At 43.5% G+C, this 23,252-nt stretch overlaps 1 protein-coding gene across 1 annotated transcript in view; it reads left to right on the top strand.

The window, feature by feature from the left end:
• The window catches only part of DNAH14 (dynein axonemal heavy chain 14), a 514,964-nt gene that overhangs the window by 382,754 nt on the left and 108,958 nt on the right, over positions 1–23,252 (top strand). The window contains exons 56-58 of the mRNA XM_043543588.1: positions 12,534–12,731; positions 14,659–14,820; positions 16,764–16,955. Of these exons, the coding sequence (XP_043399523.1) occupies positions 12,534–12,731; positions 14,659–14,820; positions 16,764–16,955 (552 nt within the window). The remainder of the gene's footprint in view (positions 1–12,533; positions 12,732–14,658; positions 14,821–16,763; positions 16,956–23,252) is intronic.

The raw sequence follows: 23,252 nt of genomic DNA, 5'->3' as shown, positions 1-23,252 counted from the left end.
GAGAGTGGTCACTTTGGATGAGCTATTACCAGCAGGAGAGTGAGTTTGTGTGTGTGTGTTTGGGTGGGGGCGGGGAGAAAACCTGGATTTGTGCTGGAAATGGCCCACCTTGATTTTCATAAACATTGTAAGGAGAGTGGTCACTTTGGATAAGCTATTACCTGCAGGAGAGTGAGTTTGTGTGTGTGGTTTTTGGAAAGGGTGGCGGGGGGTGAGAAAACCTGGATTTGTGCTGGAAATGGCCCAACTTGATTATCATACACATTGTAAAGAGAGTGGTCACTTTGGATGGGCTATTACCAGCAGGAGAGTGAGTTTGTGTGGGTGGGGGCGGAGGGTGAGAAAACCTGGATTTGTGCTGGAAATGGCCCAACTTGATTATCATACACATTGTAAGGAGAGTGATCACTTTAGATAAGCTATTACCAGCAGGAGAGTGTGGTGGGAGGAGGTATTGTTTCATGGTCTCTGTGTGTATATAATGTCTTCTGCAGTGTCTACAGTATGCATCCGATGAAGTGAGCTGTAGCTCACGAAAGCTTATGCTCAAATAAATTGATTAGTCTCTAAGGTGCCACAAGTACTCCTTTTCTTTTTGTGAATGCCCTTGTGCGCTCCCTCTGGAGGACAAAAAATAGTAGGGTGGACCAACTACCTCTTAGTTCCTTCAACCACAGGCTTAGGGTAGAAACTGAATACTTTAGCAGTCTCTTACCACCGCTTTAAACTCTAGTAGTTTAGTTTGTTGTAAATGTTTTTAGTCAGCTTTAGATTAGTTTTTTATTAGTATTTTAGTGTTAGTATTTCAAGATATTTTTAACATTTAGTTGGGTTCCAGTACTGAGTGATAGGCAACTATGCCAGCTTCTAAATCTCCTGGTTTCAAAACATGCCCCTCAAGTAATGTTGCTACACTGCCCAGAAATACTTACAAAAAGTGTCATTACTGTCTAGGTGAAGGACATATTCCTAATGAATGTGCTAGCTGCAGTTCTTTCAGCAAACTGTCTCAGAACAAAGACATTAAATTCAGAATGTATTTCTAAATACATCCATGAGAACTGACTCAGATCCTGGTTACTCAAGTCAGTCTGTCTCCAATGTTCCCTCTACAAGTTGTGCTTTTTGAGAAAGAATTATCAGTACTTCGATAGATTTCAATACAGTATCCGTATATCTTCCTCATAACCAGATTTGACAACCTAGTGAATATCCTCCTGCATGTACAAAGACATTATGTAATGACTGTCAGAATGTGCCTGAGACTAGGAAGGCACATGGCATCATGTGTGTTTGTCACTCCTCTTGCCAGGCTATGACTTCGTCCTCCATTTATGGTTGAAGACAACAGTTTATCTACATAAAGCATAAATATGATTGTCATTGTTCCTCAAGTTCTGATGTCTCTTCACTAATGATTTAGACCCTTCTCAAGTTTGTGTGGGCTTTCCATTGTGCTTCTTCAGCCATCTGTAACAATGATAATAGATATTTCCAAACTAGGTTAGAGGGTGTCAAGATTCCTTCCCCACTCTGAACTCTAGGGTACAGATGTGGGGACCTGCATGAAAGACCCCCTAAGCTTATTCTTACCAGCTTAGGTTAAAAACTTCCTCAAGGTACAGACTTTGCCTTGTCCTTGAACCCCATGCTGCCACCACCAAGCATGTTAAACAAAGAACAGAGAAAGAGCCCACTTGGAGACGTCTTCCCCCCAAGCCAAACATCCCCTTTCCTGGGGAAGGTTGATAAAAATCCTCACCAATTTGCATAGGTGAACAGAGACCCAAACCCTTGGATCTTAAGAACAATGAAAAAGCAATCAGGATCTTAAAAGAAGAATTTTAATTAAAGAAAAAGTAAAAGAATCACCTCTGTAAAATCAGGATGGTAAATACCTTACAGGGTAATCAGATTCAAAACATAGAGAATCCCTCTAGGCAAAACCTTAAGTTACAAAAAGACACAAAAACAGGAATATACATTCCATTCAGCACAGCTTATTTACCAGCCATTTAAGCAAAAGGAAATGTAACACATTTCTAGCTAGATTACTTACTGACAAGTTCTAATACTCCATTCCTGTTCTGTTCCCGGCAAAAGCATCACACAGACAGTCAGACCCTTTGTTCCCGTCTACCCCCCCCCCCCCCCAGCTTTGAAAGCATCTTGTCTCCTCATTGGTCGTTTTGGTCAGGTGCCAGTGAGGTTATCCTAGCTTGTTAACCCTTTACAGGCGAAAGGGTTTACCTCTGGCCAGGAAGGATTTTATAGTTCTGTATACAGAAAGATGGTTACCCTTCCCTTTATATTTATGACACGCCCCCCAAATCACAGATAGGGTGAAACACTGGCTCTGATTTCTTCCTGGAGCTCTAGGAGAAAACAGAGTTAATAAAACACATGCACCTCTAAATATACTACCAAGTGTATAAAGACTAACAGTATTTTCCACATCTCAAAGATGATTTTAATCAGTTGATTCTGGGAAACTTTCACAGAAGAGTGCATCAGACACTTTGTTAGAAGGTCCTGAGATGTGTTGTATGTCGAAATCAAAATCTTAGAGAGCTAACCTCCACCAAATAAGGTTTTTTTTTTGTTATTTCCCGTGGCGGTATGAAGCCACTGTAGCACAGCATGGTCGGTTTGTAGGTGGAAATGCCATCCCCAAACAAATGGGTGTAGCTTTTCCAGAGCTTAGACAGTGGCGTAACGTTCTTTTTCACTGACTGACCAGTTGCTTTCTCTGTCAGACAGCTTCTTGCTGAGAAACACTACAGGATGTAATTCTTGATCCGGTCCTTCCTGCATTAAAACTGCTCCCACACCATGCTCGGATTCATCTGTGGTTACTAGGAACGGTTTGTCAAAGTCTGGGGCCCTTAGCACAGGGTCAGACATGAGTGTCACTTTAAGCTGGTTAAAGACCTTCTGACACTCTTTGGTCGACTGAACGGCATTTGGCTGTTTCCTTTTGGTTAGGTCTGTCAGTGGGGCGGCAATTTGGCTGTATTGCGATACAGATCGCCTGTAATATCCGGCCAAGCCTAAGAAGGATTGGACCTGTTTCTTTGACTTTGGGACAGGCCACTTTTGGATAGCATCCACTTTGGCCTGTAGGGGGTTGATATTTCCTTGACCCACCTGGTGTCCAAGGCAGGTCACTCTGTTTAGGCCTATTTGACACTTCTTAGCCTTAACAGTTAGTCCTGCCTCCCTTATGCGCTTGATGACTTTTTGTAGATGTTCCAGGTATTCTGCCCAGGAATCTGAAAATATGGCCATATCATCAAGGTAGGTGACTGTGTAGTCTCCCAATCCTGCTAGGAGACCATCTACAAGTCTTTGGAAGGTGGCGGGTGCATTCCGCAGCCCGAAAGGGAGTACATTAAATTCATACAGCCCGACGTGTGGTGAAGGCTGACCTTTCCTTTGTGGATTCATCTAGCGGTACTGCCAGTACCCCTTTGTTAAGTCCAAGGTAGAGATGAACTGGGTCTGTCCCAGTTTCTCCAATAGTTCATCCGTGCGTGGCATTGGATAGTTGTCTGGGCGAGTTACAGCATTTAGGTTTTTGCGTGGACTACCATAAGCTATCTCCCCATCTGGTTTGGGAACTAGAACCACTAGAGATGCCCATGCACTGCCAGAGGGGCGGATTACACCCGTCTGTAACATATCCTGGATCTCCCGTTCTATAGCAGTTTTAGCTTGAGGAGACACCCGGTAAGGTTGGACTTTAATTGGGTGAGCATTACCTGTGTCAATGGAGTGGTATGCCCGTTCAGTCAGTCCTGGGGTGGCTGAGAAGATCGGCATGTAGCTAGCGCACAGCTCCTGGATCTGCTGTCGCTGCATACGCCCAAAGGTCATGGAGAGGTTCACCTCTTCCACACCACCTGCACTTTTTTCTTCATAGTAGACACCTTCAGGCCACTCAGTGTCATCTCCTCCCTGGGCTGTAAACTGACAAACCTTTAATTCTCTGGAATAAAAGGGCTTTAGAGAATTAATATGGTACACTTAGGCTTTCGGTTGGAGGTGGGGAATGCTATGAGATAATTAACAGCTCCCAGGCGCTCCTGGACTGTGAATGACCCTTTCCACGATGCTTCAATTTTATGGGCCTGGAGCACCTTTAAGACCATGACCTGGTCTCCTGCTTTGAAGGAACACTCTCTGGCATGTTTATCATACCAGGCTTTTTGCTCTTTTTGAGCATCCTGTAGGTTTTCTTTAGCAAGGGCTAAAGAGGTTCGGAGGGTGTTTTGTAGGTTGGTTACAAAGTCCAGAATGTTAGCTCCTGGAGAAGGTGTAAATCCCTCCCATTGCTGCTTCACCAACTGTAATGGCCCCTTAACCTCGCAGCCATATACAGGTTCAAATGGTGAAAACCCTAAACTGGGATGTGGTACAGCTCTGTAGGCAAAGAGTAACTGCTGCAACACTAGGTCCCAATCATTGGACTGCTCATTTATGAATTTACGTATCATGGCCCTCAAAGTTCCATTAAACTTCTCCACCATGCCATTTGTTTGATGGTGGTAAGGAGTGGCAACCAAGTGATTTACCCCATGAGCTTCCCAAAGGTTTTCCATAGTTCCTGCCAGGAAATTAGTTCCTGCATCTGTGAGGATGTCGGAGGGCCAACCTACCCTTGCAAAAATGTCTGCTCGTGCCTGGCACACACTTTTAGCCCTGGTGTTTCTTAGAGCTACTGCTTCCGGCCATCGGATGGCAAAATCCATGAAAGTCAGTGTGTACTGCTTTCCTCTGGGTGTCTTTTTCGGAAAAGGACCCAGAATATCCACAGCTACTCACTGAAATGGAACCTCAATGATGGGGAGTGGCTGGAGAGGGGCTTTGACCTGGTCTTGGGGTTTTCCCATTCTTTGGCACACCTCACAGGACCGGACATAGGTAGAAACATCCTTGCCCATTCCCTCCCAGAGGAACGGCTTTCCCAAATGGTCTTTGGTTCTGTTCACCCCGGCATGGCCACTAGGATGATCGTGGGCTAAGCTTAATAGCTTTACCTGGTACTTAGTTGGAACTACCAACTGTCTCTGAGAATGCCAGTCTTCCTGGTGTCCACCAGAAAGAGTTTCCTTGTATAAAAGTCCTCTTTCTACAACAAACCTGGATCGATTAGAAGAGCTGAGAGGTGGTGGGTTGCTCCATGCTGCCGTCCAAGCTCTTTGGAGGCTTTCATCTGCTTCCTGTTCGGTCTAGAACTGTTCCCTTGAGGCTGGAGACATCAGTTCCTCATTGGATTGTGGATTTGGGCTTGGTCCCTCTGGAAGCGATGCAGGGGATGGGGCTGTTTCCGTTGACTGTGAACCGCTCTCCGCTGGTGCACTATGTTGGGGTTCAGGCTCTGGCTGAGCCTCTTGTGTAGGGTTATCTGCTGCTGCCAGTGCAGGTTTGGTGGGACCCGCTGGTGTTGGGGTTGCAAGTACTGGATTCAGTGCTGGCAATGGTTCTGGTGCTGGTTGTTCCACCGGTTCCGATTCTGAGACTGGCTCTGTCTGGGTCTCTGTGACTGGATCCACTACTGCTGTTGCAGACGTTGGCATGGGGTCCGGTTCCATTACCTCTGACCAGGTCCTGGTAGAAGTTTCCGGAACAGAGCTAGGCGTGACGGCATGCTTAGGCTGGCTGTGGATGACCATTCCCACCCTCTTGGCTAGCTTCACATGATTGGCCAAGTCTTCCCCAACAGCATGGGGATAATTGATTTGATAATCATCATAGACTGCGAAAGTCCACGTTCCTGACCAGCCCTTGTACTGGAAAGGCAACTAGGCTGTAAGCAAGTCAAAAGAGTTTGACTTGAAGGGTTGAATCGTCACTTGGGCCTCTGGGTTGCATGGAAGCATGGATAGCTGACACCTGTGCTCCGGTGTCCCTCCACGCAGTGACCTTCTTCTCACCCACACCCACAGTTTCCCTCTGCTCTGAGGGTATCTGGGAGGTATCTGGGCCTGAGGACCTCTGGGTGTGATTCCGGTGCAATGACTTATAATCTGTTGGAGTTCTTGGGGCAGTTGGCCTTTACATGCCCCGGCTCGTTACATTTAAAACATCGTCCAGCTGACGGGTCACTGGAGCATGGTGGGTTGCTGGAGAATGGTGTGGCGGGATGATAAGGTGTCTGGAGTGTTCCTTGGGGTGTAGTTGGGGCCTTGGGCTGCCCCCAGTAGCAGGGTGTGGTCTGAGGTTGTCCCTTCTGGTATCCGCTCCAACTGTGACCAGGGTTGTTTCTCTCTCTTCCCTCCACCCATTTTGTTCCGTTTGCCCCGCCTCTCTGGAGGTCTGGTTCTGCTCATATTGATCAGCATAAGAAGCAAGACTTTCTGCTGAGTCCATTTTTTTATCCCATAAACACTGTTTTATTTCCTCCTTGGACATATTCAGGAATTGCTCCTGAGCCATCAAATCACACATTCCTTCAAAGCTAGTTACACCCCTTCCTGTGATGCATTTATCGAACAGATCCTTTATCTAGTTTAGATAGCCACGTTACTTAGTCCAGGTCCTCTCTTAAGGGCTCTAAATTTTACTCTGTAAGTTTCAGGTGTAACTTGAAATTGCTTTAAAACCAAATCCTTGAATTTATTATAGTCAGAAGCCTCATCGATAGGCATCTTATTGAATATGTCCAGAGCTATTCCAGTCAATTTTGCGACCAATGTGGTCATCTTGTGAGCTTCAGGAATTTGATGGAGTGTGCACAATCTCTCAAAGGTGAGAAAATATTCAGCAATATCACTGGATTCATCATATTGTGGAATAGTGGCTCCCATTTGTGGATTGTTGGGTAAGGATTGTTAGGGTTATCTGGTATATTCTGCTGAGCCTTTGCTTTCTCCATCTCAGTGCATGCTTCCACTCTTTTTCCATTGCCTCCATTTCTCTCCTGTGGGCAGCCTCTTTTTCCTCCTCATCATGCTTCCATTCTTTTTCCTTTACCTCCATTTCTCTCCTGTGGGAAGCCTCTTTGGCTTTTTCTGCCTTGGGTTCTGTCATCTTAGCCTCTCTGTTTTTAACTAACTTTACACCCGAGAGTAAAAAAAAAAACCCAAAAACTGGCTTGTAAATTTTTGTTGTCGCTGTAACCTGATACCTATGTTCTGTGATAGCTATTCTCAGCCTACAGGGGGAAAAAATAGCTAACACCTCTGTCTCCAGGCAAAAAACAGAAAAACGCTCTAGATCTGTGAAAAACTTGTGAATTTCCCTGCAGGGAAGAACTACCCTGCCTTTAGGTAGAGAAAACTCCAGCTCACAAAAGGAAGATCCCTTTGTTATGCCTTCTGCTTTGGTCCGCAGGAAGAGACAGAAAAACTCTAACTGCTTTCAGCTTAAAACCTGCTTCCAGGCAGCTCAAAAGGAAAAAAAATGTCCTTTTAAAATCCTACTGTGCTTCTGGTTCAAAATGATCCCCCCAAAAAATCTCAAAATGATCCCACTGCTCCCACCATGTCAAGGTTCCTTCCTCACTCTGAACTCTAGGGTAAAGATGTGGGGACCTGCATGAAAGACCCCTAAGTTTATTCTTACCAGCTTAGGTTAAAAACTTCCTCAAGGTACAGACTTTGCCTTGTCCTTGAACCCTGTGCTGCCACCACCAAGCATGTTAAACAAAGAACAGGGAAAGAGCCCACTTGGAGACGTCTTCCCCCAAAATATCCCCCCAAGCCTTACAGCCCCTTTCCTGGGGAAGGCTTGATAAAAATCCTCACCAATTTGTACAGGTGAACACAGACCCAAACCGTTGGATCTTAAGAACAATGAAAAGCAATCAGGATCTTAAAAGAAGAATTTTAATTAAAGAAAAAGTAAAAGAATCATCTCTGTAAAATCAGGATGGTAAATACCTTACAGGGTAATCAGATTCAAAACATAGAGAATCCCTCTAGGCAAAACCTTAAGTTACAAAAAGACACAAAAACAGGAATATACATTTCATTCAGCACAGCTTATTTACCAGCCATTTAAACAAAAGGAAATGTAATGCATTTCTAGCTAGATTACTTACTGACAAGTTCTAATACTCCATTCCTGTTCTGTTCCCGGCAAAAGCATCACACAGATAGTCAGACCCTTTGTCCGTCCCCCGCTCCAGCTTTGGAAGCATCTTGTCTCCTCATTGGTCATTTTCGTCAGGTGCCAGTGAGGTTATCCTAGCTTGTGAAAGGGTTTTGCCTCTGTCCAGGAGAGATTTTATAGTTCTGTATACAGAAAGATGGTTACCCTTCCCTTTATATTTATGACAGGGGGCTCACATTCTACATCAGACTCAAGCATTATGATCTCAGAAAGTGATCCTTTTACATATAAACATGTTGGCACTTCAAACAGTTTATCTGGATTATATTCTTTCTTCATCTGATTCAGGGCAAGGTTGTTCAAATCAGGATGGACAATTCCTCTGCCATGTTTTATATAAACAGACAATTGGGGGGAGGAGGAGCCAAGAACATCACCTTTATATCAAGAAATGCTACTTTGAGAATGGTATATACAACATCAGGTATCCCTGAAAGTAGTTCATCTGCCAGGTTTTTGGAACATTCATGCAAACAGTTTGCATGAGACTACAAATGATCTTTGAAGACATCTATTACTCGTTACGATTCTCTGCAAATGGGGTTATATTATGGCTTTGTTTGCCACAGACCTCAATAAAAAGTGTTGGAGATATTGCACAAAGGCAGGAATCAATCCAGGCTCTGTAGCTGACACATTCATGATCTCAGGGTCTATAGGTTTTCATTGTGCTTACCCTCCAGTTCCACTGATTCCAAGCATTTTAATGAAGTTCAAACAAGACTCAGCTTCCATAATTCTCATCACACCAGCGTGGCCCAGACAATACTGTTTTCTGGAACAGGTCAGGATATCAGTGCCATCATCGATCACTGTTCTTCTTCATGTGTGCCCCAATAGGTGATCCACTGGATGTGTACCACCCTGCAATTCAGAATTGCTAATTGCCAGGTGATTCTTGCTAAATACAATACAATTACATTAGCTACACAAAATTCAAATTCTCTATTGAACATCTTCCACGAGAACACAAGGAACAGTTTTAGGCTACCCTTGCTGAGGGCCAACTCCTGAAAAGAATGACTTTACAAGCTTCTCTTACTGCAGCTGACACTGTAGCTTATTCCATCTTGACATTTGCTGTTATGGGCCAAGCTTCATGGCTACAGTCCTCAGTCCTCCCATGTGAGGTCCAAAATATTGTAGAAGACTTCCCTCTGGTGGGCTCAAGTTGTTTAGCGAGTCAAGTGGTGAGTCCCCACATTTCTCTTAAAAACTCCAGGGCAACCCTTTGCTCACTGGTGGTAAACATACCTGCAAACAAAGGGAGAATTAGTTGGTCTTAGACAGCCCAGAGATCCTATGCATCTCCATTCTCTGCCTATCACATATCACCAGAATTACCCAAAAAGAAACACAGAACGTAGAAGGGAAAATTCTGAACTGCTCCACCTATATCAGTGCAACAGCCATCATCAGCCAAGCCTTTGTTTTGATGCCTTGATTGAGAGTCAAGAACATCCCCTCACCCTGGATCTGTTGCTGCATCATCCAACCCAATCTGTCTTCTGACCTTTTGGAAATCATCTCTCCCATTTCCACACCTCTTGGGAGCAGATTACTTCTAACAGATGGGTTTTGGAGGTTATAAAATTGGGCTACTCCATCCATTTCCACTCCATAGTCTCCTTACCCATCCCTTTTCTGGGACATGTCTCCCAAACTTCTCCTGAGGCAAGAGGTTCTGTCCTTCCTCCACATTGCAGCTGTGGAACCAGTTCCCTCTCAGTACAGAGGAAGGGAATTCTATTATAAATACTTCCTGGCTTCCACAAAAGAAGGACAGATGGAGATTGATCCTAGATCTCAGGATGGGGAGTACCTTTGTCAAGGTACAGAAGTTCAAGGTGATGACACTTGCAGCTAACATACCATCTCTAGATTCAGAGGATTGATTCACAACCCTCAGATATATTCATATCGCAATACACCTCTCTCATGAGGTTTCTACACTTTCTTGTTGGTCAGAACCACTATCAATATTGGATCCTGCCATTTGGACTCTGCCACTCCCTGCGTGTTCACAGAATTTATGGCAGTAATTGCCACACCTCTTCGTTGATGGGGAATGATTTTCCTCTATCTTGATGGTTGGCTTCTCAAGGGACATTCCTACATCAAAGTTTGAACTGCTGTAGAGAAAGCTATAACTATTCAATATGCTTGGCCTTCAGCACAACACCAGAAAGTCCTGCCTCTTACCTGTGCAATAAAGAGAGTTCACAGGAACTATTTTTGATGCTACAACATCCAGAGCTTACATATCAGAGGATTCACATTTACTGCTGAGTTGAAATGAGCACTCAGGTAGCTGCCAGGTCATGTCTACAATTCCTTAGTCACATGGCACATGCACCTTTGTCACGTACATACTCACCTAGAGTGACCAGATAGCAAGTGTGAAAAATTGGGAGGGGGGTAATAGGCACTGTGGCAAATTGCCAGCACTACTATGATGGGTCTCATGCTTTCTCTTCTTGGGTGGGTGTTCAGGGCACCGTTTCTTGCCCCTGAACTGGGGTATTAACTGCCCCACTAGTGTCCTAGAGGAGGGGAGTGGAGAGGGAGGGACCCGGGCCCGCCCTCTACTCCAGGACCCAGCCCAGGGGCCCTAGGGATAGCAGTAAACCACTAGAACTAGCGGTTCCTTCCCCTGGGCTACTTCCCTCTCCTTCCCTTCAGCTTGTGGGGCTTCCTGCCCTCCCTCTGCACAAACCAGGTGTCCCTTTACCTAGGCTCTTGGTCTTCTTAGCCCACCGCAGCACTTCTCCAAACTCTCCTCTGCTTCCCTCCAAACTGCTCTCTGCTCCAATACCAGTCCACTCTGCTTCAACTCCTCCTCTTGTTTGATTGAAGCAGGGGTTTTTTATCATGTGACTGGCTTCAGGAGCTCTAATTAATTTATAGCAAACTTTCTTCCCTCTAGAGGGAATAAGGCTCCCATCTAACACTTTTCTGCTGCCCTCTGGCCATGCTGTATCACAGCACTTATATAAGAAAAAGCCCCAAATACTAGGACTGTCCCTATAAAATCAGGACATCTGGTCACCCTACGTTTGCTTACCTATATCTCTACTGCTTCCAGACCTGACTCAGAGCAGTTTATATCCCCAGCAGACACAGTCTAAACAAACTTCTTTCCATTCCATGTCATATGCTACTTTCCCTCGATTGGTGGAAGAATCCAGACAAGATATGCTCAGAAATATCATCAACCATCTCTCTCTCCTTCCCTACTTCCCCCACTGTCACAGTAGTTTTGGACAAATACCTTCTAGAATGGGGAGCTCATCTGCAAGATCATACTATCCAGGGCAGCTGGGCTATTCAGAAGTCCATCCTTCCTGTTGACATTTTGGAGCTCAGGGCCATAACTCCACTCTCATGATGTAGTCAACGTCTCCAAATAATGACAGACATAAGGGCCAGTATGGACGATGTAAATTGTCATAGGCATACAGATACCTGGCATGAACCTTCAGTGCACATGTTCAGAAGCAGAGACATTGCTGATTAGGGAACTCTTACTGCAAAAAAATAGGCATAGAGTGATTTTTAGGTACCTACAGGGTTCAGGGGCAGGTAACCAGTGGTTTGATTCTGTGATTTAGGGACCTGAAGTGGCAGTTAGGCACCTAAGTCCTTTTGTGAATCTAGTTCTAAATACACTTGCCTACTCTGTACTACAATATCTGATGATAATTTAGAAGGCAAGATGGTTTAGTATCAATGGCAAGAACCTGGAAGTTAAAAGATCTAGGTTCTATTTTTGGCTATACCAGTGACTCATTTTATGACCATGGACAGACAGCTTAACCTTTCTGTGCCTCAGTGTTTCTATCTGTAAAATGAAGTTAATAATATTTATCTACTGTTCTAAAGAGTGTTGAAATCCCTTTACAAGGGGTAAATGTTATTAATAATGAATAAAAATTGCCTCAAGTGAATGGAATTGTATAAAGATGTTTAAATATGTCAAGTCCTGCTGCATAGCATTTATGTCATCTCAGTACTCTAACTGAAGCAAGTAAACTGGTGCACAGAAAAAGTGGAAACATCTGCATGCTACCTTCCAAAGCTACACACACAAGTGGCAGAACTGCTGCAGCAACTGTCCGCTGACTTGATAGTTATCTCTGTAGTTGTATGCAGTGTTGTTGTAGCCATATTGGTTCCAGGAGAGAGACCCAGCAGGTGCAGTAATATCTTTTATTGGACCAACTTTTCTCACCAATAAAAGATATTACCTCATCTTCCTTGTCTCTCTAATATCTGTAGTTGTACAGTTATTTCATTTTATATGTTTTCCTCTCAATCTATTGTATAGTGAAGGGATTCTCAAACCATCTGCATATGTGTGTGTGTTTGTGTGTATATATATATATATAAATAAATAAATAAATGGTATCTTTCTGCAGGTTGGCCTGGATGGAAATGGGAAAGTAACCTGTGCAACCCTAGCCTGTTACTTATCAAACTGTAGCCTCTTTAGATTGTCTGTTACCCACAATTACAACTACACAGATTTCAGAGAGGACCTGAAAAAAGTCTATAGACAAACAGGGCTGGAGGGCCAGAACACTGTTTTGCTCATCACTGATTCAGATATAGTTCAGGTAAATGCTTTCTTCCATGATGTTTTTGCTAAAGTTAGAGTACTTGCATGCATGCTTGTTTTAGAGTTGTACCATTGTGCGGGTACAAATACGTTTTGTACAAACAAATGGAGACCATGGGCTGAAAATTGGGCTCTTTAAAAGTTTGGTCCTGCTTTCTTTTAAAGTCAATAGCAAAACTCCCATTGACTTCAGTAGTGCAGTATTGCTATATAGTGAGAAACGTCTTATTTCACACTGATGTGAAAAAATAGGCACCAATTTGAACAGAAAGAAGGAAATGAAACATTTAAAAGCGATCATACATTTCAATAAGTTGATTAGTTAGCAAGATATATTCACAGTTCACCCATAGTTGAGAGAACGAGATATTTGACTTTATGCTACAAAAGGCACTCGTGGCCATGGATTTCATGATGTACCTACATGCATCATTGTCTATATTTTTTGTATTTGTGTATATTATATGTATGTGCCTAATGAAGACAAAAACCTAATATTTGGTGCTATCAGTGATTGGGAATTTTTCAATACTTTGTTCTGGTGCCTGTGCAGAGCAAATCTCTTTGCTCGGACAACTGGACTGGAAACCTGACAAGAGTAGATCTTCATATAAAATTTCAGCATTTTTGTTAATGGGATCAGAAACAATAAGAAAATGGCCTCTTTTGTGGAATTTGTTTTTCCAGTTTTAGCCAAAAAAGCAGGATGAGAAAGCATATGAAAATTAATAGATAATGTAAAGTTAATCAGTTTTTTCACTTAGAGAAGTTTCATGTTTCATTTGAGTTGCAGGGAAAGATTTGGGTTAATTCCTCTTTTTCTAAACTGGTCCATCCATCCTAATTGTAATCCAAATACAGTAATTCTTAGGGCTAGAAATTTGTTACTTCATTTTTTATCAAAAATCACAGAGCAGTCTTGGTAAATTTAGTAAAAGTCGTGTGTTTAGGGGGCAATGGTGTGTAAAGTCCCAGATATGAAAAGTTAGCTATACCTCTTTAAATATAGTTTACATAAATCCTCCACTACTGCCCCCTCCTTCTTGCCCTGCAGAAGGGGCACCGACCACCCACTGCAGCTTCCTCTGCCCCAGCACTGCAAACTTAATCCCAGCCCAGGGCAGAGGGGAGGCCCTAGGGTGGGTTTGGAAAAGCTGGAGTCTGTCCTATACACATCCCACTGTGGTGACTCCTGTCCCATAGGACTGGGCCTGGCTCCCCAGTCCAGGCATTGCAACCTGGCACACACAGTTACAGCGCCAGTCAGGTTTGGCCTGGCCATCCCTCTGTCATGACAGAAATGCGGCTGAGCCAAATCTGAGTGAGTAGTCCTGTGACCCTGACCGGTTTTAATGCCACTCAAACAAATTTGGCCTGGCAGCACTGCAACCCTTTATGCCAGGTCACATTACCTGGAGTGTGGAGCTGGGCCCAGCATATGGAATACTGTGGGTCATATTCACTCTCCAACTCCTCCCCCTCCCTGGCCTCTTCTGCACACCGAGCCAGTGACTCATTTAGAACCTCCCTGCAACCTACTGGTTTGCGATCCACTGTTTGGGAAACTCATCTTTATTAAAATCACAGACACAAAGAAAAGTGACAGATAAACAGAAAAATCACAGTATCTGTGATATTTTTAGGTTTCAGAGTAGCAGCCGTGTTAGTCTGTATCCGCAAAAAGAAAAGGAGTACTTGTGGTACCTTAGAGACTAACAAATTTATTTGAGCATAAGCTTTCATGAGCTTCAGCTCACTTCATCGGATGAAATTTCCACTGAATGCATCCGATGAATTGAGCTGTATTTTTACCACTGTGATAAGCCTTCAGCCCTAAAAAATGCTTTATGTTATAATGTATTAGTTTTAAAAGAAAATAAGTAACAAGTTTTGCAGGGATTACTAATCGTTGTTCTTTACCCTAGGATTCTTTTTTAGAACATTTGAGCTGCATTCTGAATTCTGGAGAAGAGCTTGATTTATTTGATAAGGAAGAGTTGGAAGGTATTGTCGTGAAGCTTACAGCTGTTGCCGAACAGGCTAACTACTCTAACAGCAGAGAAGCTATTCTTTCATTCTTCATGCAGGTACTATTTCAAATACATTAATTTTAGAGAATTTGAAACTTTTTTATCAAAATGTCCAAGGGCTAGACCCTGTTTTAGTTGAACAGTAGTTTTGCCATTGTCATTAGTGTGAGCAGGAGTAGGTAGCTGTATCTAAGGCCATTTCAAAAATGCCTACCTAAGTCAAAAGTTACTGAGGCACTTAAATCACTTTTGAAAATGCAACTTAGTCACGTCAAAGTTTTGAAAATTTTGCCACGTTTATATTATTACATATAATTTTTTAATAATGGTAGTTTTGAATTTTAAAATTTATATTTTGCATCATATTTCACCCTTTGTTTTTACATTCAACCATCTAGGATGCTTACTTAAGTATTTGATTTGCTGAAATGTTTTTTCTTCTTCATAAAAAGAAGACTAAAAAGATGGTATGTGTGACATTCCACAGGGTACAGTCTGCACTGATGGACTGCTGTGTCCCCTTAGCTGTCCAACCTGAAATGCTTTTTACACTGCTTTGCTGGTGAACAACAACCCCTCCTGGCTCTGCTTACTCATAGCCACCAGCATGTAAAGTCACTCCCAGCTGAATACATGAATGCTATGCCCAGCCATTCATGAATTACATAAAGGGCGAAACCCACATATTCCCAGTCCCAGCCTTATGCACCAGAAATGTGTGTTTTATACTGTTCAGTAGCCCTCTGGACAGTACAAGATCAAAGATAGTCCAACATTCCAACACTGGGGAATGTTTATGTACCAGGCTTGTTGACCTAAGTAGAGATTCTCAAGCACTTCAGCCAAAACAAGTTTATTAACTAGCGAAAGATGTTTTTTAAGTGATTACAAGTGATAAGGCTTAAAAATCAGAATTAGTTCAAAAGAAATAAAAAGATAAACACACAAGCTAATACCTAAACTTTATCAAGGGTAATAGATTTAAAAGCAAAAAGAAGTTTTTGTCACCAAAAGCTTACAGCAGTCTGTGCTGGCTTGAAAACCTCCAGGCCAGGACCAGTCCCCCAGTTCAGCGATGCTTCTTTTGTCTTTCAAGCAATGTATTTGCCGTCAGTAGAGATGGAGGGGAAGTGGTGAAGTGGAGGTCACTGTCTCCCATTCTTATATCCCACTCCCCTCTTTGAGGATTTGTACCACTGGAGTACAGACAAACAGTCTCCCATGTATGTGAGGTTTGAAAAGTTTCTGGGAGGAAATGTAAATTCTTTGTCTATACCCTCCCACCCTGCTGGTGAATAACCAATTAAGTAGGTAATGGTGCTTTAGCACTTTGCTGGCATGCCAATGTGTCTTTGTCTCTGAGAAATTGGTTTGTGGGTGTTATCTAGAATTACAACATATTCAGGTAATAATCATACATTAAAATCTCACAGCTGTACACACAGTGTTGTTACACACATCTTAACAGGACAGTGATATTCAGCAGATTATGAGTTTTCAAATGATACATCACAAGGCACACTTCGTACAAAATATATCATAACCATATTAACGTGGTGAAGATGGAATACTGAGTGTCACAGTATGTCAACAAATTTCCATCACAACTGGGGTCTGATTCTAAAGTCCATATGAATGTGTAACTCCCATTTACTCTAAGAGTTAAGGATGGGTAGGGACTGCAAGATCAAGGATATTATGAGATAGCAAATTCGCTAAGTATTTGAGCCGTCTGCCTTTTCTTTTAGGTATTTTAATATTTTGTACTGTGGTTTTTATAGTCTTAAATGCGTGACTTAAAAATGATTAGGTACATTTTTACATTGTTGATCATGTATTAGTACAGTATTGTTGTAACTTAAAAAACAAAGCATTACATTAGTAAAAAATAGTAATCTTAACATAATTTTTTAAATTAAATAATTCCAGCCAGCAAACAGGTTTGGGAAAAGAGATATTTAACTGTAATTCCCCCTGCCAAAATTAAATCTTTATTTCAGAGAGTACGTAGCAAGCTTCATATTGTTTTGGCGACAAGTCCTGCAGGACTTAACTTCCGTCAACTTTGTCGGACATATCCTGCCATTGTTAATTGCTCTACCATTGACTGGTATGACAACTGGCCTGAAGAAGCTCTCCTGCATGTTGCAAAAAGCTACTTTAGCCATGAAGACATTTGTGATGACAATCAGGTAATGTAATAATAGAACTTACCTTTTTTTTAAACTGTAGTTAAACACTTTTTTATTTATTGTGCATTTGATACCAGATTCAGACAACATGGAAATTGCAGAGCCAAATTCAGCAGAGATTTAAATGGTAATGTAGGTCTGGACCTGATTTTTGCACTTGTTACATGAGTGCAAATCAGGAATAATTTCATTGAAGCCAATAGGGTTATACTGGTATAAAACTAGTATAACTGAGAAAAGAATCAGGCCCATAGAATGTATGTCAGAACATTGTTAAAACACCAGTTTGATATAAAGTGAGACCTCCATGCTGAAGTGCAAGAGCAGGGAGCAGTAGAAAAAACAGTTGTCAGGATGGTATAAAATAAAATTATTTCTACATTGCAAAAATGAATACAATTATTTTTCCCACTTCCATGGTGATATACAATTTTTGGCTTGGCTTATGGCGAATTTTACAAAAGCTGTTTTGCTATAGAAACCTGCTTTTCATTAAAGGAAAATTTAACCAAGCTACAATTGATGTGAAGTGAGTTTTCATTTTTTGCAAAAACAGTGACTAGGAAAATTTTGCCATTCTCAGTGCATATGTTTACATATTTTTCCAGGGCCTGATTGTCAGACATGAAGGGTCAGAGTCTTCCCTCATTTACATTGGTGCAAATCTATTGGCTTCGTTTTTACGATTATAACTAAGGCTAAGATTTTGTCACGGATATTTTTAGTAAAAGTCAGGGACAGGTCATAGACAGTAATAAAGAATTCATGGAAGCCCGTGACCTGTCCCTGACTTTTACTAAAAATATCCGTGACAAAATGGGGAGCCTGGGCAGCTGGGGGTGGGCTGGGAGCTCCAGGGGCCCCCACCGCCCATAGGGGCTTGGAGCTCCTTATTCCCCCTCTGCTGGCAGCTCTGAGCTGCAGGGGTCCCCCCCGCATCCCACGGTGGTTGGGAGCTCTGGGGGTCCCTCCTGATGCCCTTGGCCACCAGGAGCTCCGGGGGTCCCTCCTGCTGTCCGTGGCAGCTGGAAGCAGCGAGGGTCTCCCCTGACGGCCGGGAGCGGCGAGGGTCCCCCCTGCCACGTGGGACGGTAGGGAACAGTGGGGGTCCCCCTGCCACCCAAGGCGGTAGAGAGCGGTGGGGGTTCCCCCTGCTGCCTGCAGCATCCGGGAGCAGCGGGGGCACCTCACAGCTCCCTGCCTCCACAGGCAGCAGGGGACCCTGCAGCTCTCATCCGGCGCTGGCTGAAGTCACAAAGGTCTTTGGAAGTCACAGATTCTGTGACTTTGTGACCTCCGTGTCTAAATTGCAGCCTTAATTATAACTTAAGACAGAATTTGACCCTTTGTATTGTTCAGTGTCCTCATCTGTAATAAAACTGTACAGGTTTTCACTTGGCAACAAGAGCTGAAATTCTTATTCAAGTATCCTTTGCATATTCCCACTCATGGGACATGCTAACTGGTGCAGTGTAAATGGTGGAACCTTCTTATAGCAGTGCCCCTGAGGGTAAGTCTGCACTGCAGTCCAAGGTGTGAGAGCAGCATGGATAAACCTTCTCTGGCTTTGCCCACACTACCATGACTAAAAGTATCAGTGTAGATGCAGTGGCACAGGCATCAGTGCAAGCTGTACAAGCACACTGGAGACCCTGGGTGTATATCATGTGGCTAGTCCACCTTGAAGCCCATGCTGCCCCATCTACGCTATTATTTTTAGCTGTGATAGGTATCCATACTGCAGTCACACCTCAGATTGCAGTATACTTGTATCCTTAGACTGCTCAGGCTCTCCTCCAATCCTCTCTCTTCCACTTCCCCAAACAACCCCAAGCAAGCCTGTAAAAAGAAACGCAATGGGACACAAGGAAAAATCCATGGCCAGTAGAGTTAAAGACAGAGGAGGTTTTTTAATAATTAGGAACAAAAAGAATCCTGAGAATGGTATTGGTCCATTATTAGATGGAAATGGTAGAATTATCAATAATAATGCAAAAAGGTAGGAGTATTCAATAAATATTTCTGTTCTGTAGTTGGGGAAAAATTTTATTGTAAATGAGGAATCATCTTTGAGTAGGTGGTGTAGTTCCAGGGGTCCTGAAAGAGTCTGTTCTTTGCCCTACACTGTTCAACACTTATATCGGTGACCTGGAAGAAATCATAAAAATATCTCTGATAGAGATCTCAGATGACACAAGAATTGGGTTGGTGCAAAAATAGACAATCGAGTAATATATTACCTAATCAGCTAGCCAAGGAGGGGTTACAGCTCCCTCCCACTTGAATGGGCCATCGCAGAGACATATTAGTGCTTGGTGACTCACTTTCACTCCAAGGCCATAGGGGCTTAATTTTCAATAAATAGATACATTATTCATTAAATATTACCTGTATGCACATCTTACAATGATTAGGAGTATCAATAAGTTACAAGTATTTGGTAGAAACCTCACCTGTTGCCCTTATGGATAACTACCATGAAAGCAGTGTATTTGGTGTAGTGAGTTCATCAGGTCTGAGGCAGGAGTTGCTCTTAAAGTATAGTGAACCCTTTGCCAGTTGGCACCAATGGGCATCTGTGTCACACTTCCCTAGACTTCATGCTTAAATAAGAGTCAAAGATGTATACTTTTAGACACTAAGAGTGCTTTAGCTCAGGGGGTTCTCAACCAGGAGTCCGGAGTCCCCTGGGGCCCATGAGCAGGTTTCAGGGGGTCTGCCAAGCAGGGCCAGCATTAGCCTTGCTGGGACCAAGGTCAGAAAACTGAAGCCCCACCGCATGGGGCTGAAGCCCGAGGCCTTGAGCCCAACTGGCCGGGGCTGAAGCCAAAGCCTGAGCAGTTTAGCTTCACGGAGGCCCATTTGGCGTGAGGCCCAGGCAATTGCCTTGCTTGCTACCCCCTAATGCTGGCCCTGGCTTTTATATGCAGAAAACCAATTGTGCCACAGGTGGGCCGTGTAGTTTTTATAGCATGTTGAGGGGGCCTCAGAAAGAAAAAGGTTGAGAACCCCTGCTTTAGCTTACTATCTTAATAGGGCTAAGCAATTTTGTAAGTCTCCCAATCTCTTTATTTCATGTTCTGACAACCATAAAGGTCACATTACCTGTTCACAATCATTATCTAGATGGGTTAGACAGTGTATGGAAAAATGTTAAAGATAGCATCCATTCCTCCCCATGATGGGGTTAGGCCATCGTCGGCTATCCCTTGATACGAGGATGATGTCTGCCAGGGGAAAAGTCATTGATGAGACTTAAGATGGCCAAGGAGTCCAATTTGTACTTTACATGTAACAGGTGGTTGCTTGGAAAGAGCACAATTTCTTGCCAGGATGCTGTACCTTTCCTTCCTCCTCTGCCGTTTCTCAGCCTCTTGAGGAAGGCGATTCTCTTCAGAATGGGCTGAGGCTGGATGTATGATGTGACAACATTGCAGTCTATTGCCAGCCAGCCCTTTCCAATTCATGCAATGCCTCCCTTCTTAAAATATACTTTCAGGGTGTCCTTGTAGCTTTTCCTCTGTCCTGCATGGATCCTCTTACCACCACTAAGTTGAGAAAAGAGGACTTACTTCAGAAGATGAGTTTCAGCCATCCACACACAATGACCAGCCCAGTTAAGTTGATGTTTCATAATTAAGGGTTTGATTTAGTCATGGATATTTTTAGTAAACATCATGGACAAGTCATGGGCAATAAACAAAAATTCATGGCCTGTGACCTGTGTGTGACTTGTACTATAAATACCACTAACTAAATCTTAGCTGGGGGGGCTGCTGCTTGGGGAGGGAGGGAAGCGGCACCAGCTGCCAGGGGCCATCAAGTAGCACCTGCCCCCGGAGCAACTGACACACCCATGCGACTACTGCCAGGGGTTGCTCACCTGCTGGTGCTGCTGGGCTGCCCCCGGGACCACTGCTCAGGCTGTCCCCAGGGCCAGCTGGGGGGCCCCAGGGACAGCCACACTGGCCACTGCTCAGGCGGTCCCTGGGGCCAACTGCCTGAGGCCACCTAAGCAGTGGCCAGTGTGGCTGTCCCCGGGGCCGGCTGACCACCTGGCCCTGGGCAGCCTTAGGGTCCGCCACACTGGTAGCTGCAGAAGTCACAGAGGTCGCAGAAAGTTACAGAATCCATGACCTCCGTGACAGACGTGGAACCCTATTCATAATTTCACCTCAACATGGTGATGTTAGCTGCAGAGAGAATGCTGGCATTGATGTGATGGTCTTCCCATCTGATATGGAGAATCTTCCAAAGGCAGCTCTGTTGGTACCACTCCAGATGCTTAAGAAGGCTTCAGTACGTCATTCGTGTCTTGCACTGATAAAGAAGAGAAGGGATGACTACTGTATTGTAGACCAGGATCTTAGTTTCCATTTGCAGATCTCTGTCAGTAAAGACACAACGGAGCAACTTTCCAAAGGACACACTGGCACAATGGATGCTATGTTCAATCTCCACATTGAGATTGGCTGTCTGAGAAAGGTGGCTACCAAGGTAAGGAAATGCTCAACTTTCCAGGGGTTCACCACCGGTGACAATTTGTGGGAGAAGGGGGGCAACTAATGCGGAGGCAGGCTGGTGGAGCACTTTAGTCTTCCCATTCTTGAGGGACAGTCCCAAACTATGATAGGCTCCTGAGAAGAGATCTAGGATGGATTGCAAGTCAACCTCAGTGTGTGCGTGATGGCTTGCCAGATTTCCTCAGAAGATGGGGCGTGGCAAGAGGTTCTGTTACTAGATGCTGAGGAATGCACTCAATGGTGGCACCTGAGACTTCAGATTCACGGTTCAGTAAAGTCTCAAAATGTTCCTTCCAACATTGCTTGAAGGCCATTGCCCGTAAGAAGGGTGGAGTTGTCCTGGGATCGCAGAGGGATTGTGCCATTTGAACGTAGATGGCTCTTGTTGCTTGAAAAAAGCTTCTCATGTCATGTTGATCAGCGAAACTCTGGATCTCCATGGGCTTTGTTTGTCACCACTGATTCTTGATGTCACACAGCTTCCTTTGAACTACAGCTTTAAGACAATGATAAATCTCTGGTATTTGCTGATTAGAGGGTTCATTTTGCCAAGTGCAAAATGCACTTCTCTTCTAGCGAATAAGTGCTATGATTTCCTTATTGTTCTCATCAAAACAATCCTTATGGCAGTGAGTGGACTATCCAATCGATTCAGCACGTGCCTTTGAATAATGGTCTTGAACTCCTCCCAGTGTGTTTAGATGTCATTGATGTTGTCAGGTAAGTCAGAGAGCCTCTCAATGAGGTGTTGCTGAAGAGTCTCACAACTAACTTATTTTTGAAGTCCCTGGTGTTAAATCTCTTTCACATTACTTTTGGTTGTTTATGGTGTTGTGGTGCAAGCTGTATGTTCATGATTGATGTGACTAAGCGATGAATGTAAGACCACTTGGAAACACCCACGTTCCGAACACTGGCATCTTTTTCATTGTCATCGTCAGAGCCTGTGATCGTACCATTGTCCATTTTACACGAGCCATGAGAGGTACAGAAGAGTGCTGGACAGACCATCACTGGGGTTAGGACCAGAGCAATAGGTACTGCTATGGCATGTCTTAGACATGTTCCAGTTGCTGAGATCTGTAAGGCTGGTACAGGGAGCTCTATACATACATTTACAAAACACTGTTCCCTAGATCTACTGTGTAGATCAGACACTCAGTTTGGTAGGGCACTACTTCATTCTCTATTCAGTTAGAACTCCAAGTTCCACCATCCACTCATGGGTACTGCTTGCCAAATTATCCTGTGAGTGGGAATATTCAGAGGACACTCCAAGAAGGAATGGAGTTTAGTAACCTGTAACTCGAGTTCTTTGAGATAGACTCTGCATAGTCACATTCCCTGCACAACTTCCTATCTTCCTTGGAGTCCTAATAAAAACTTGGCTCTAGGGAAGTGGTGGAAGGAGTTGAGGTGGCAGAGGGTGTCATGCTCCCTTTTATAGCTTCACCCTCAGAATATTCAGGAACAGAGGAGAGGGGTAGGAAGAACACAAGATTACTCTAAGAGTCACTGCTACAACAAGGTTTCATTGCCTAAGTTGCATCAGCTAGGACATCCCCTGAGTGGGGATATGCAACATCAATCTTGAAGAATTCTGGTTACAAGTACATAACTTTAATTTTCTATTAACTTTGCATGCCAGTATATGAATCATTATTGTATTAATTTATTTTATTATTACTAATAATATAATAAGCGTTAATTATTAAACATTTTATCTATTTATTTCCTGTGCATTTAACAATGTTACATGAACCAAAATCTAAAC

This window comes from Chelonia mydas, chromosome 3 (assembly GCF_015237465.2).
Source record: "Chelonia mydas isolate rCheMyd1 chromosome 3, rCheMyd1.pri.v2, whole genome shotgun sequence".
Classification (NCBI taxonomy): domain Eukaryota; kingdom Metazoa; phylum Chordata; order Testudines; family Cheloniidae; genus Chelonia; species Chelonia mydas.
This window is presented reverse-complemented; position numbering and strand designations above follow the sequence as displayed.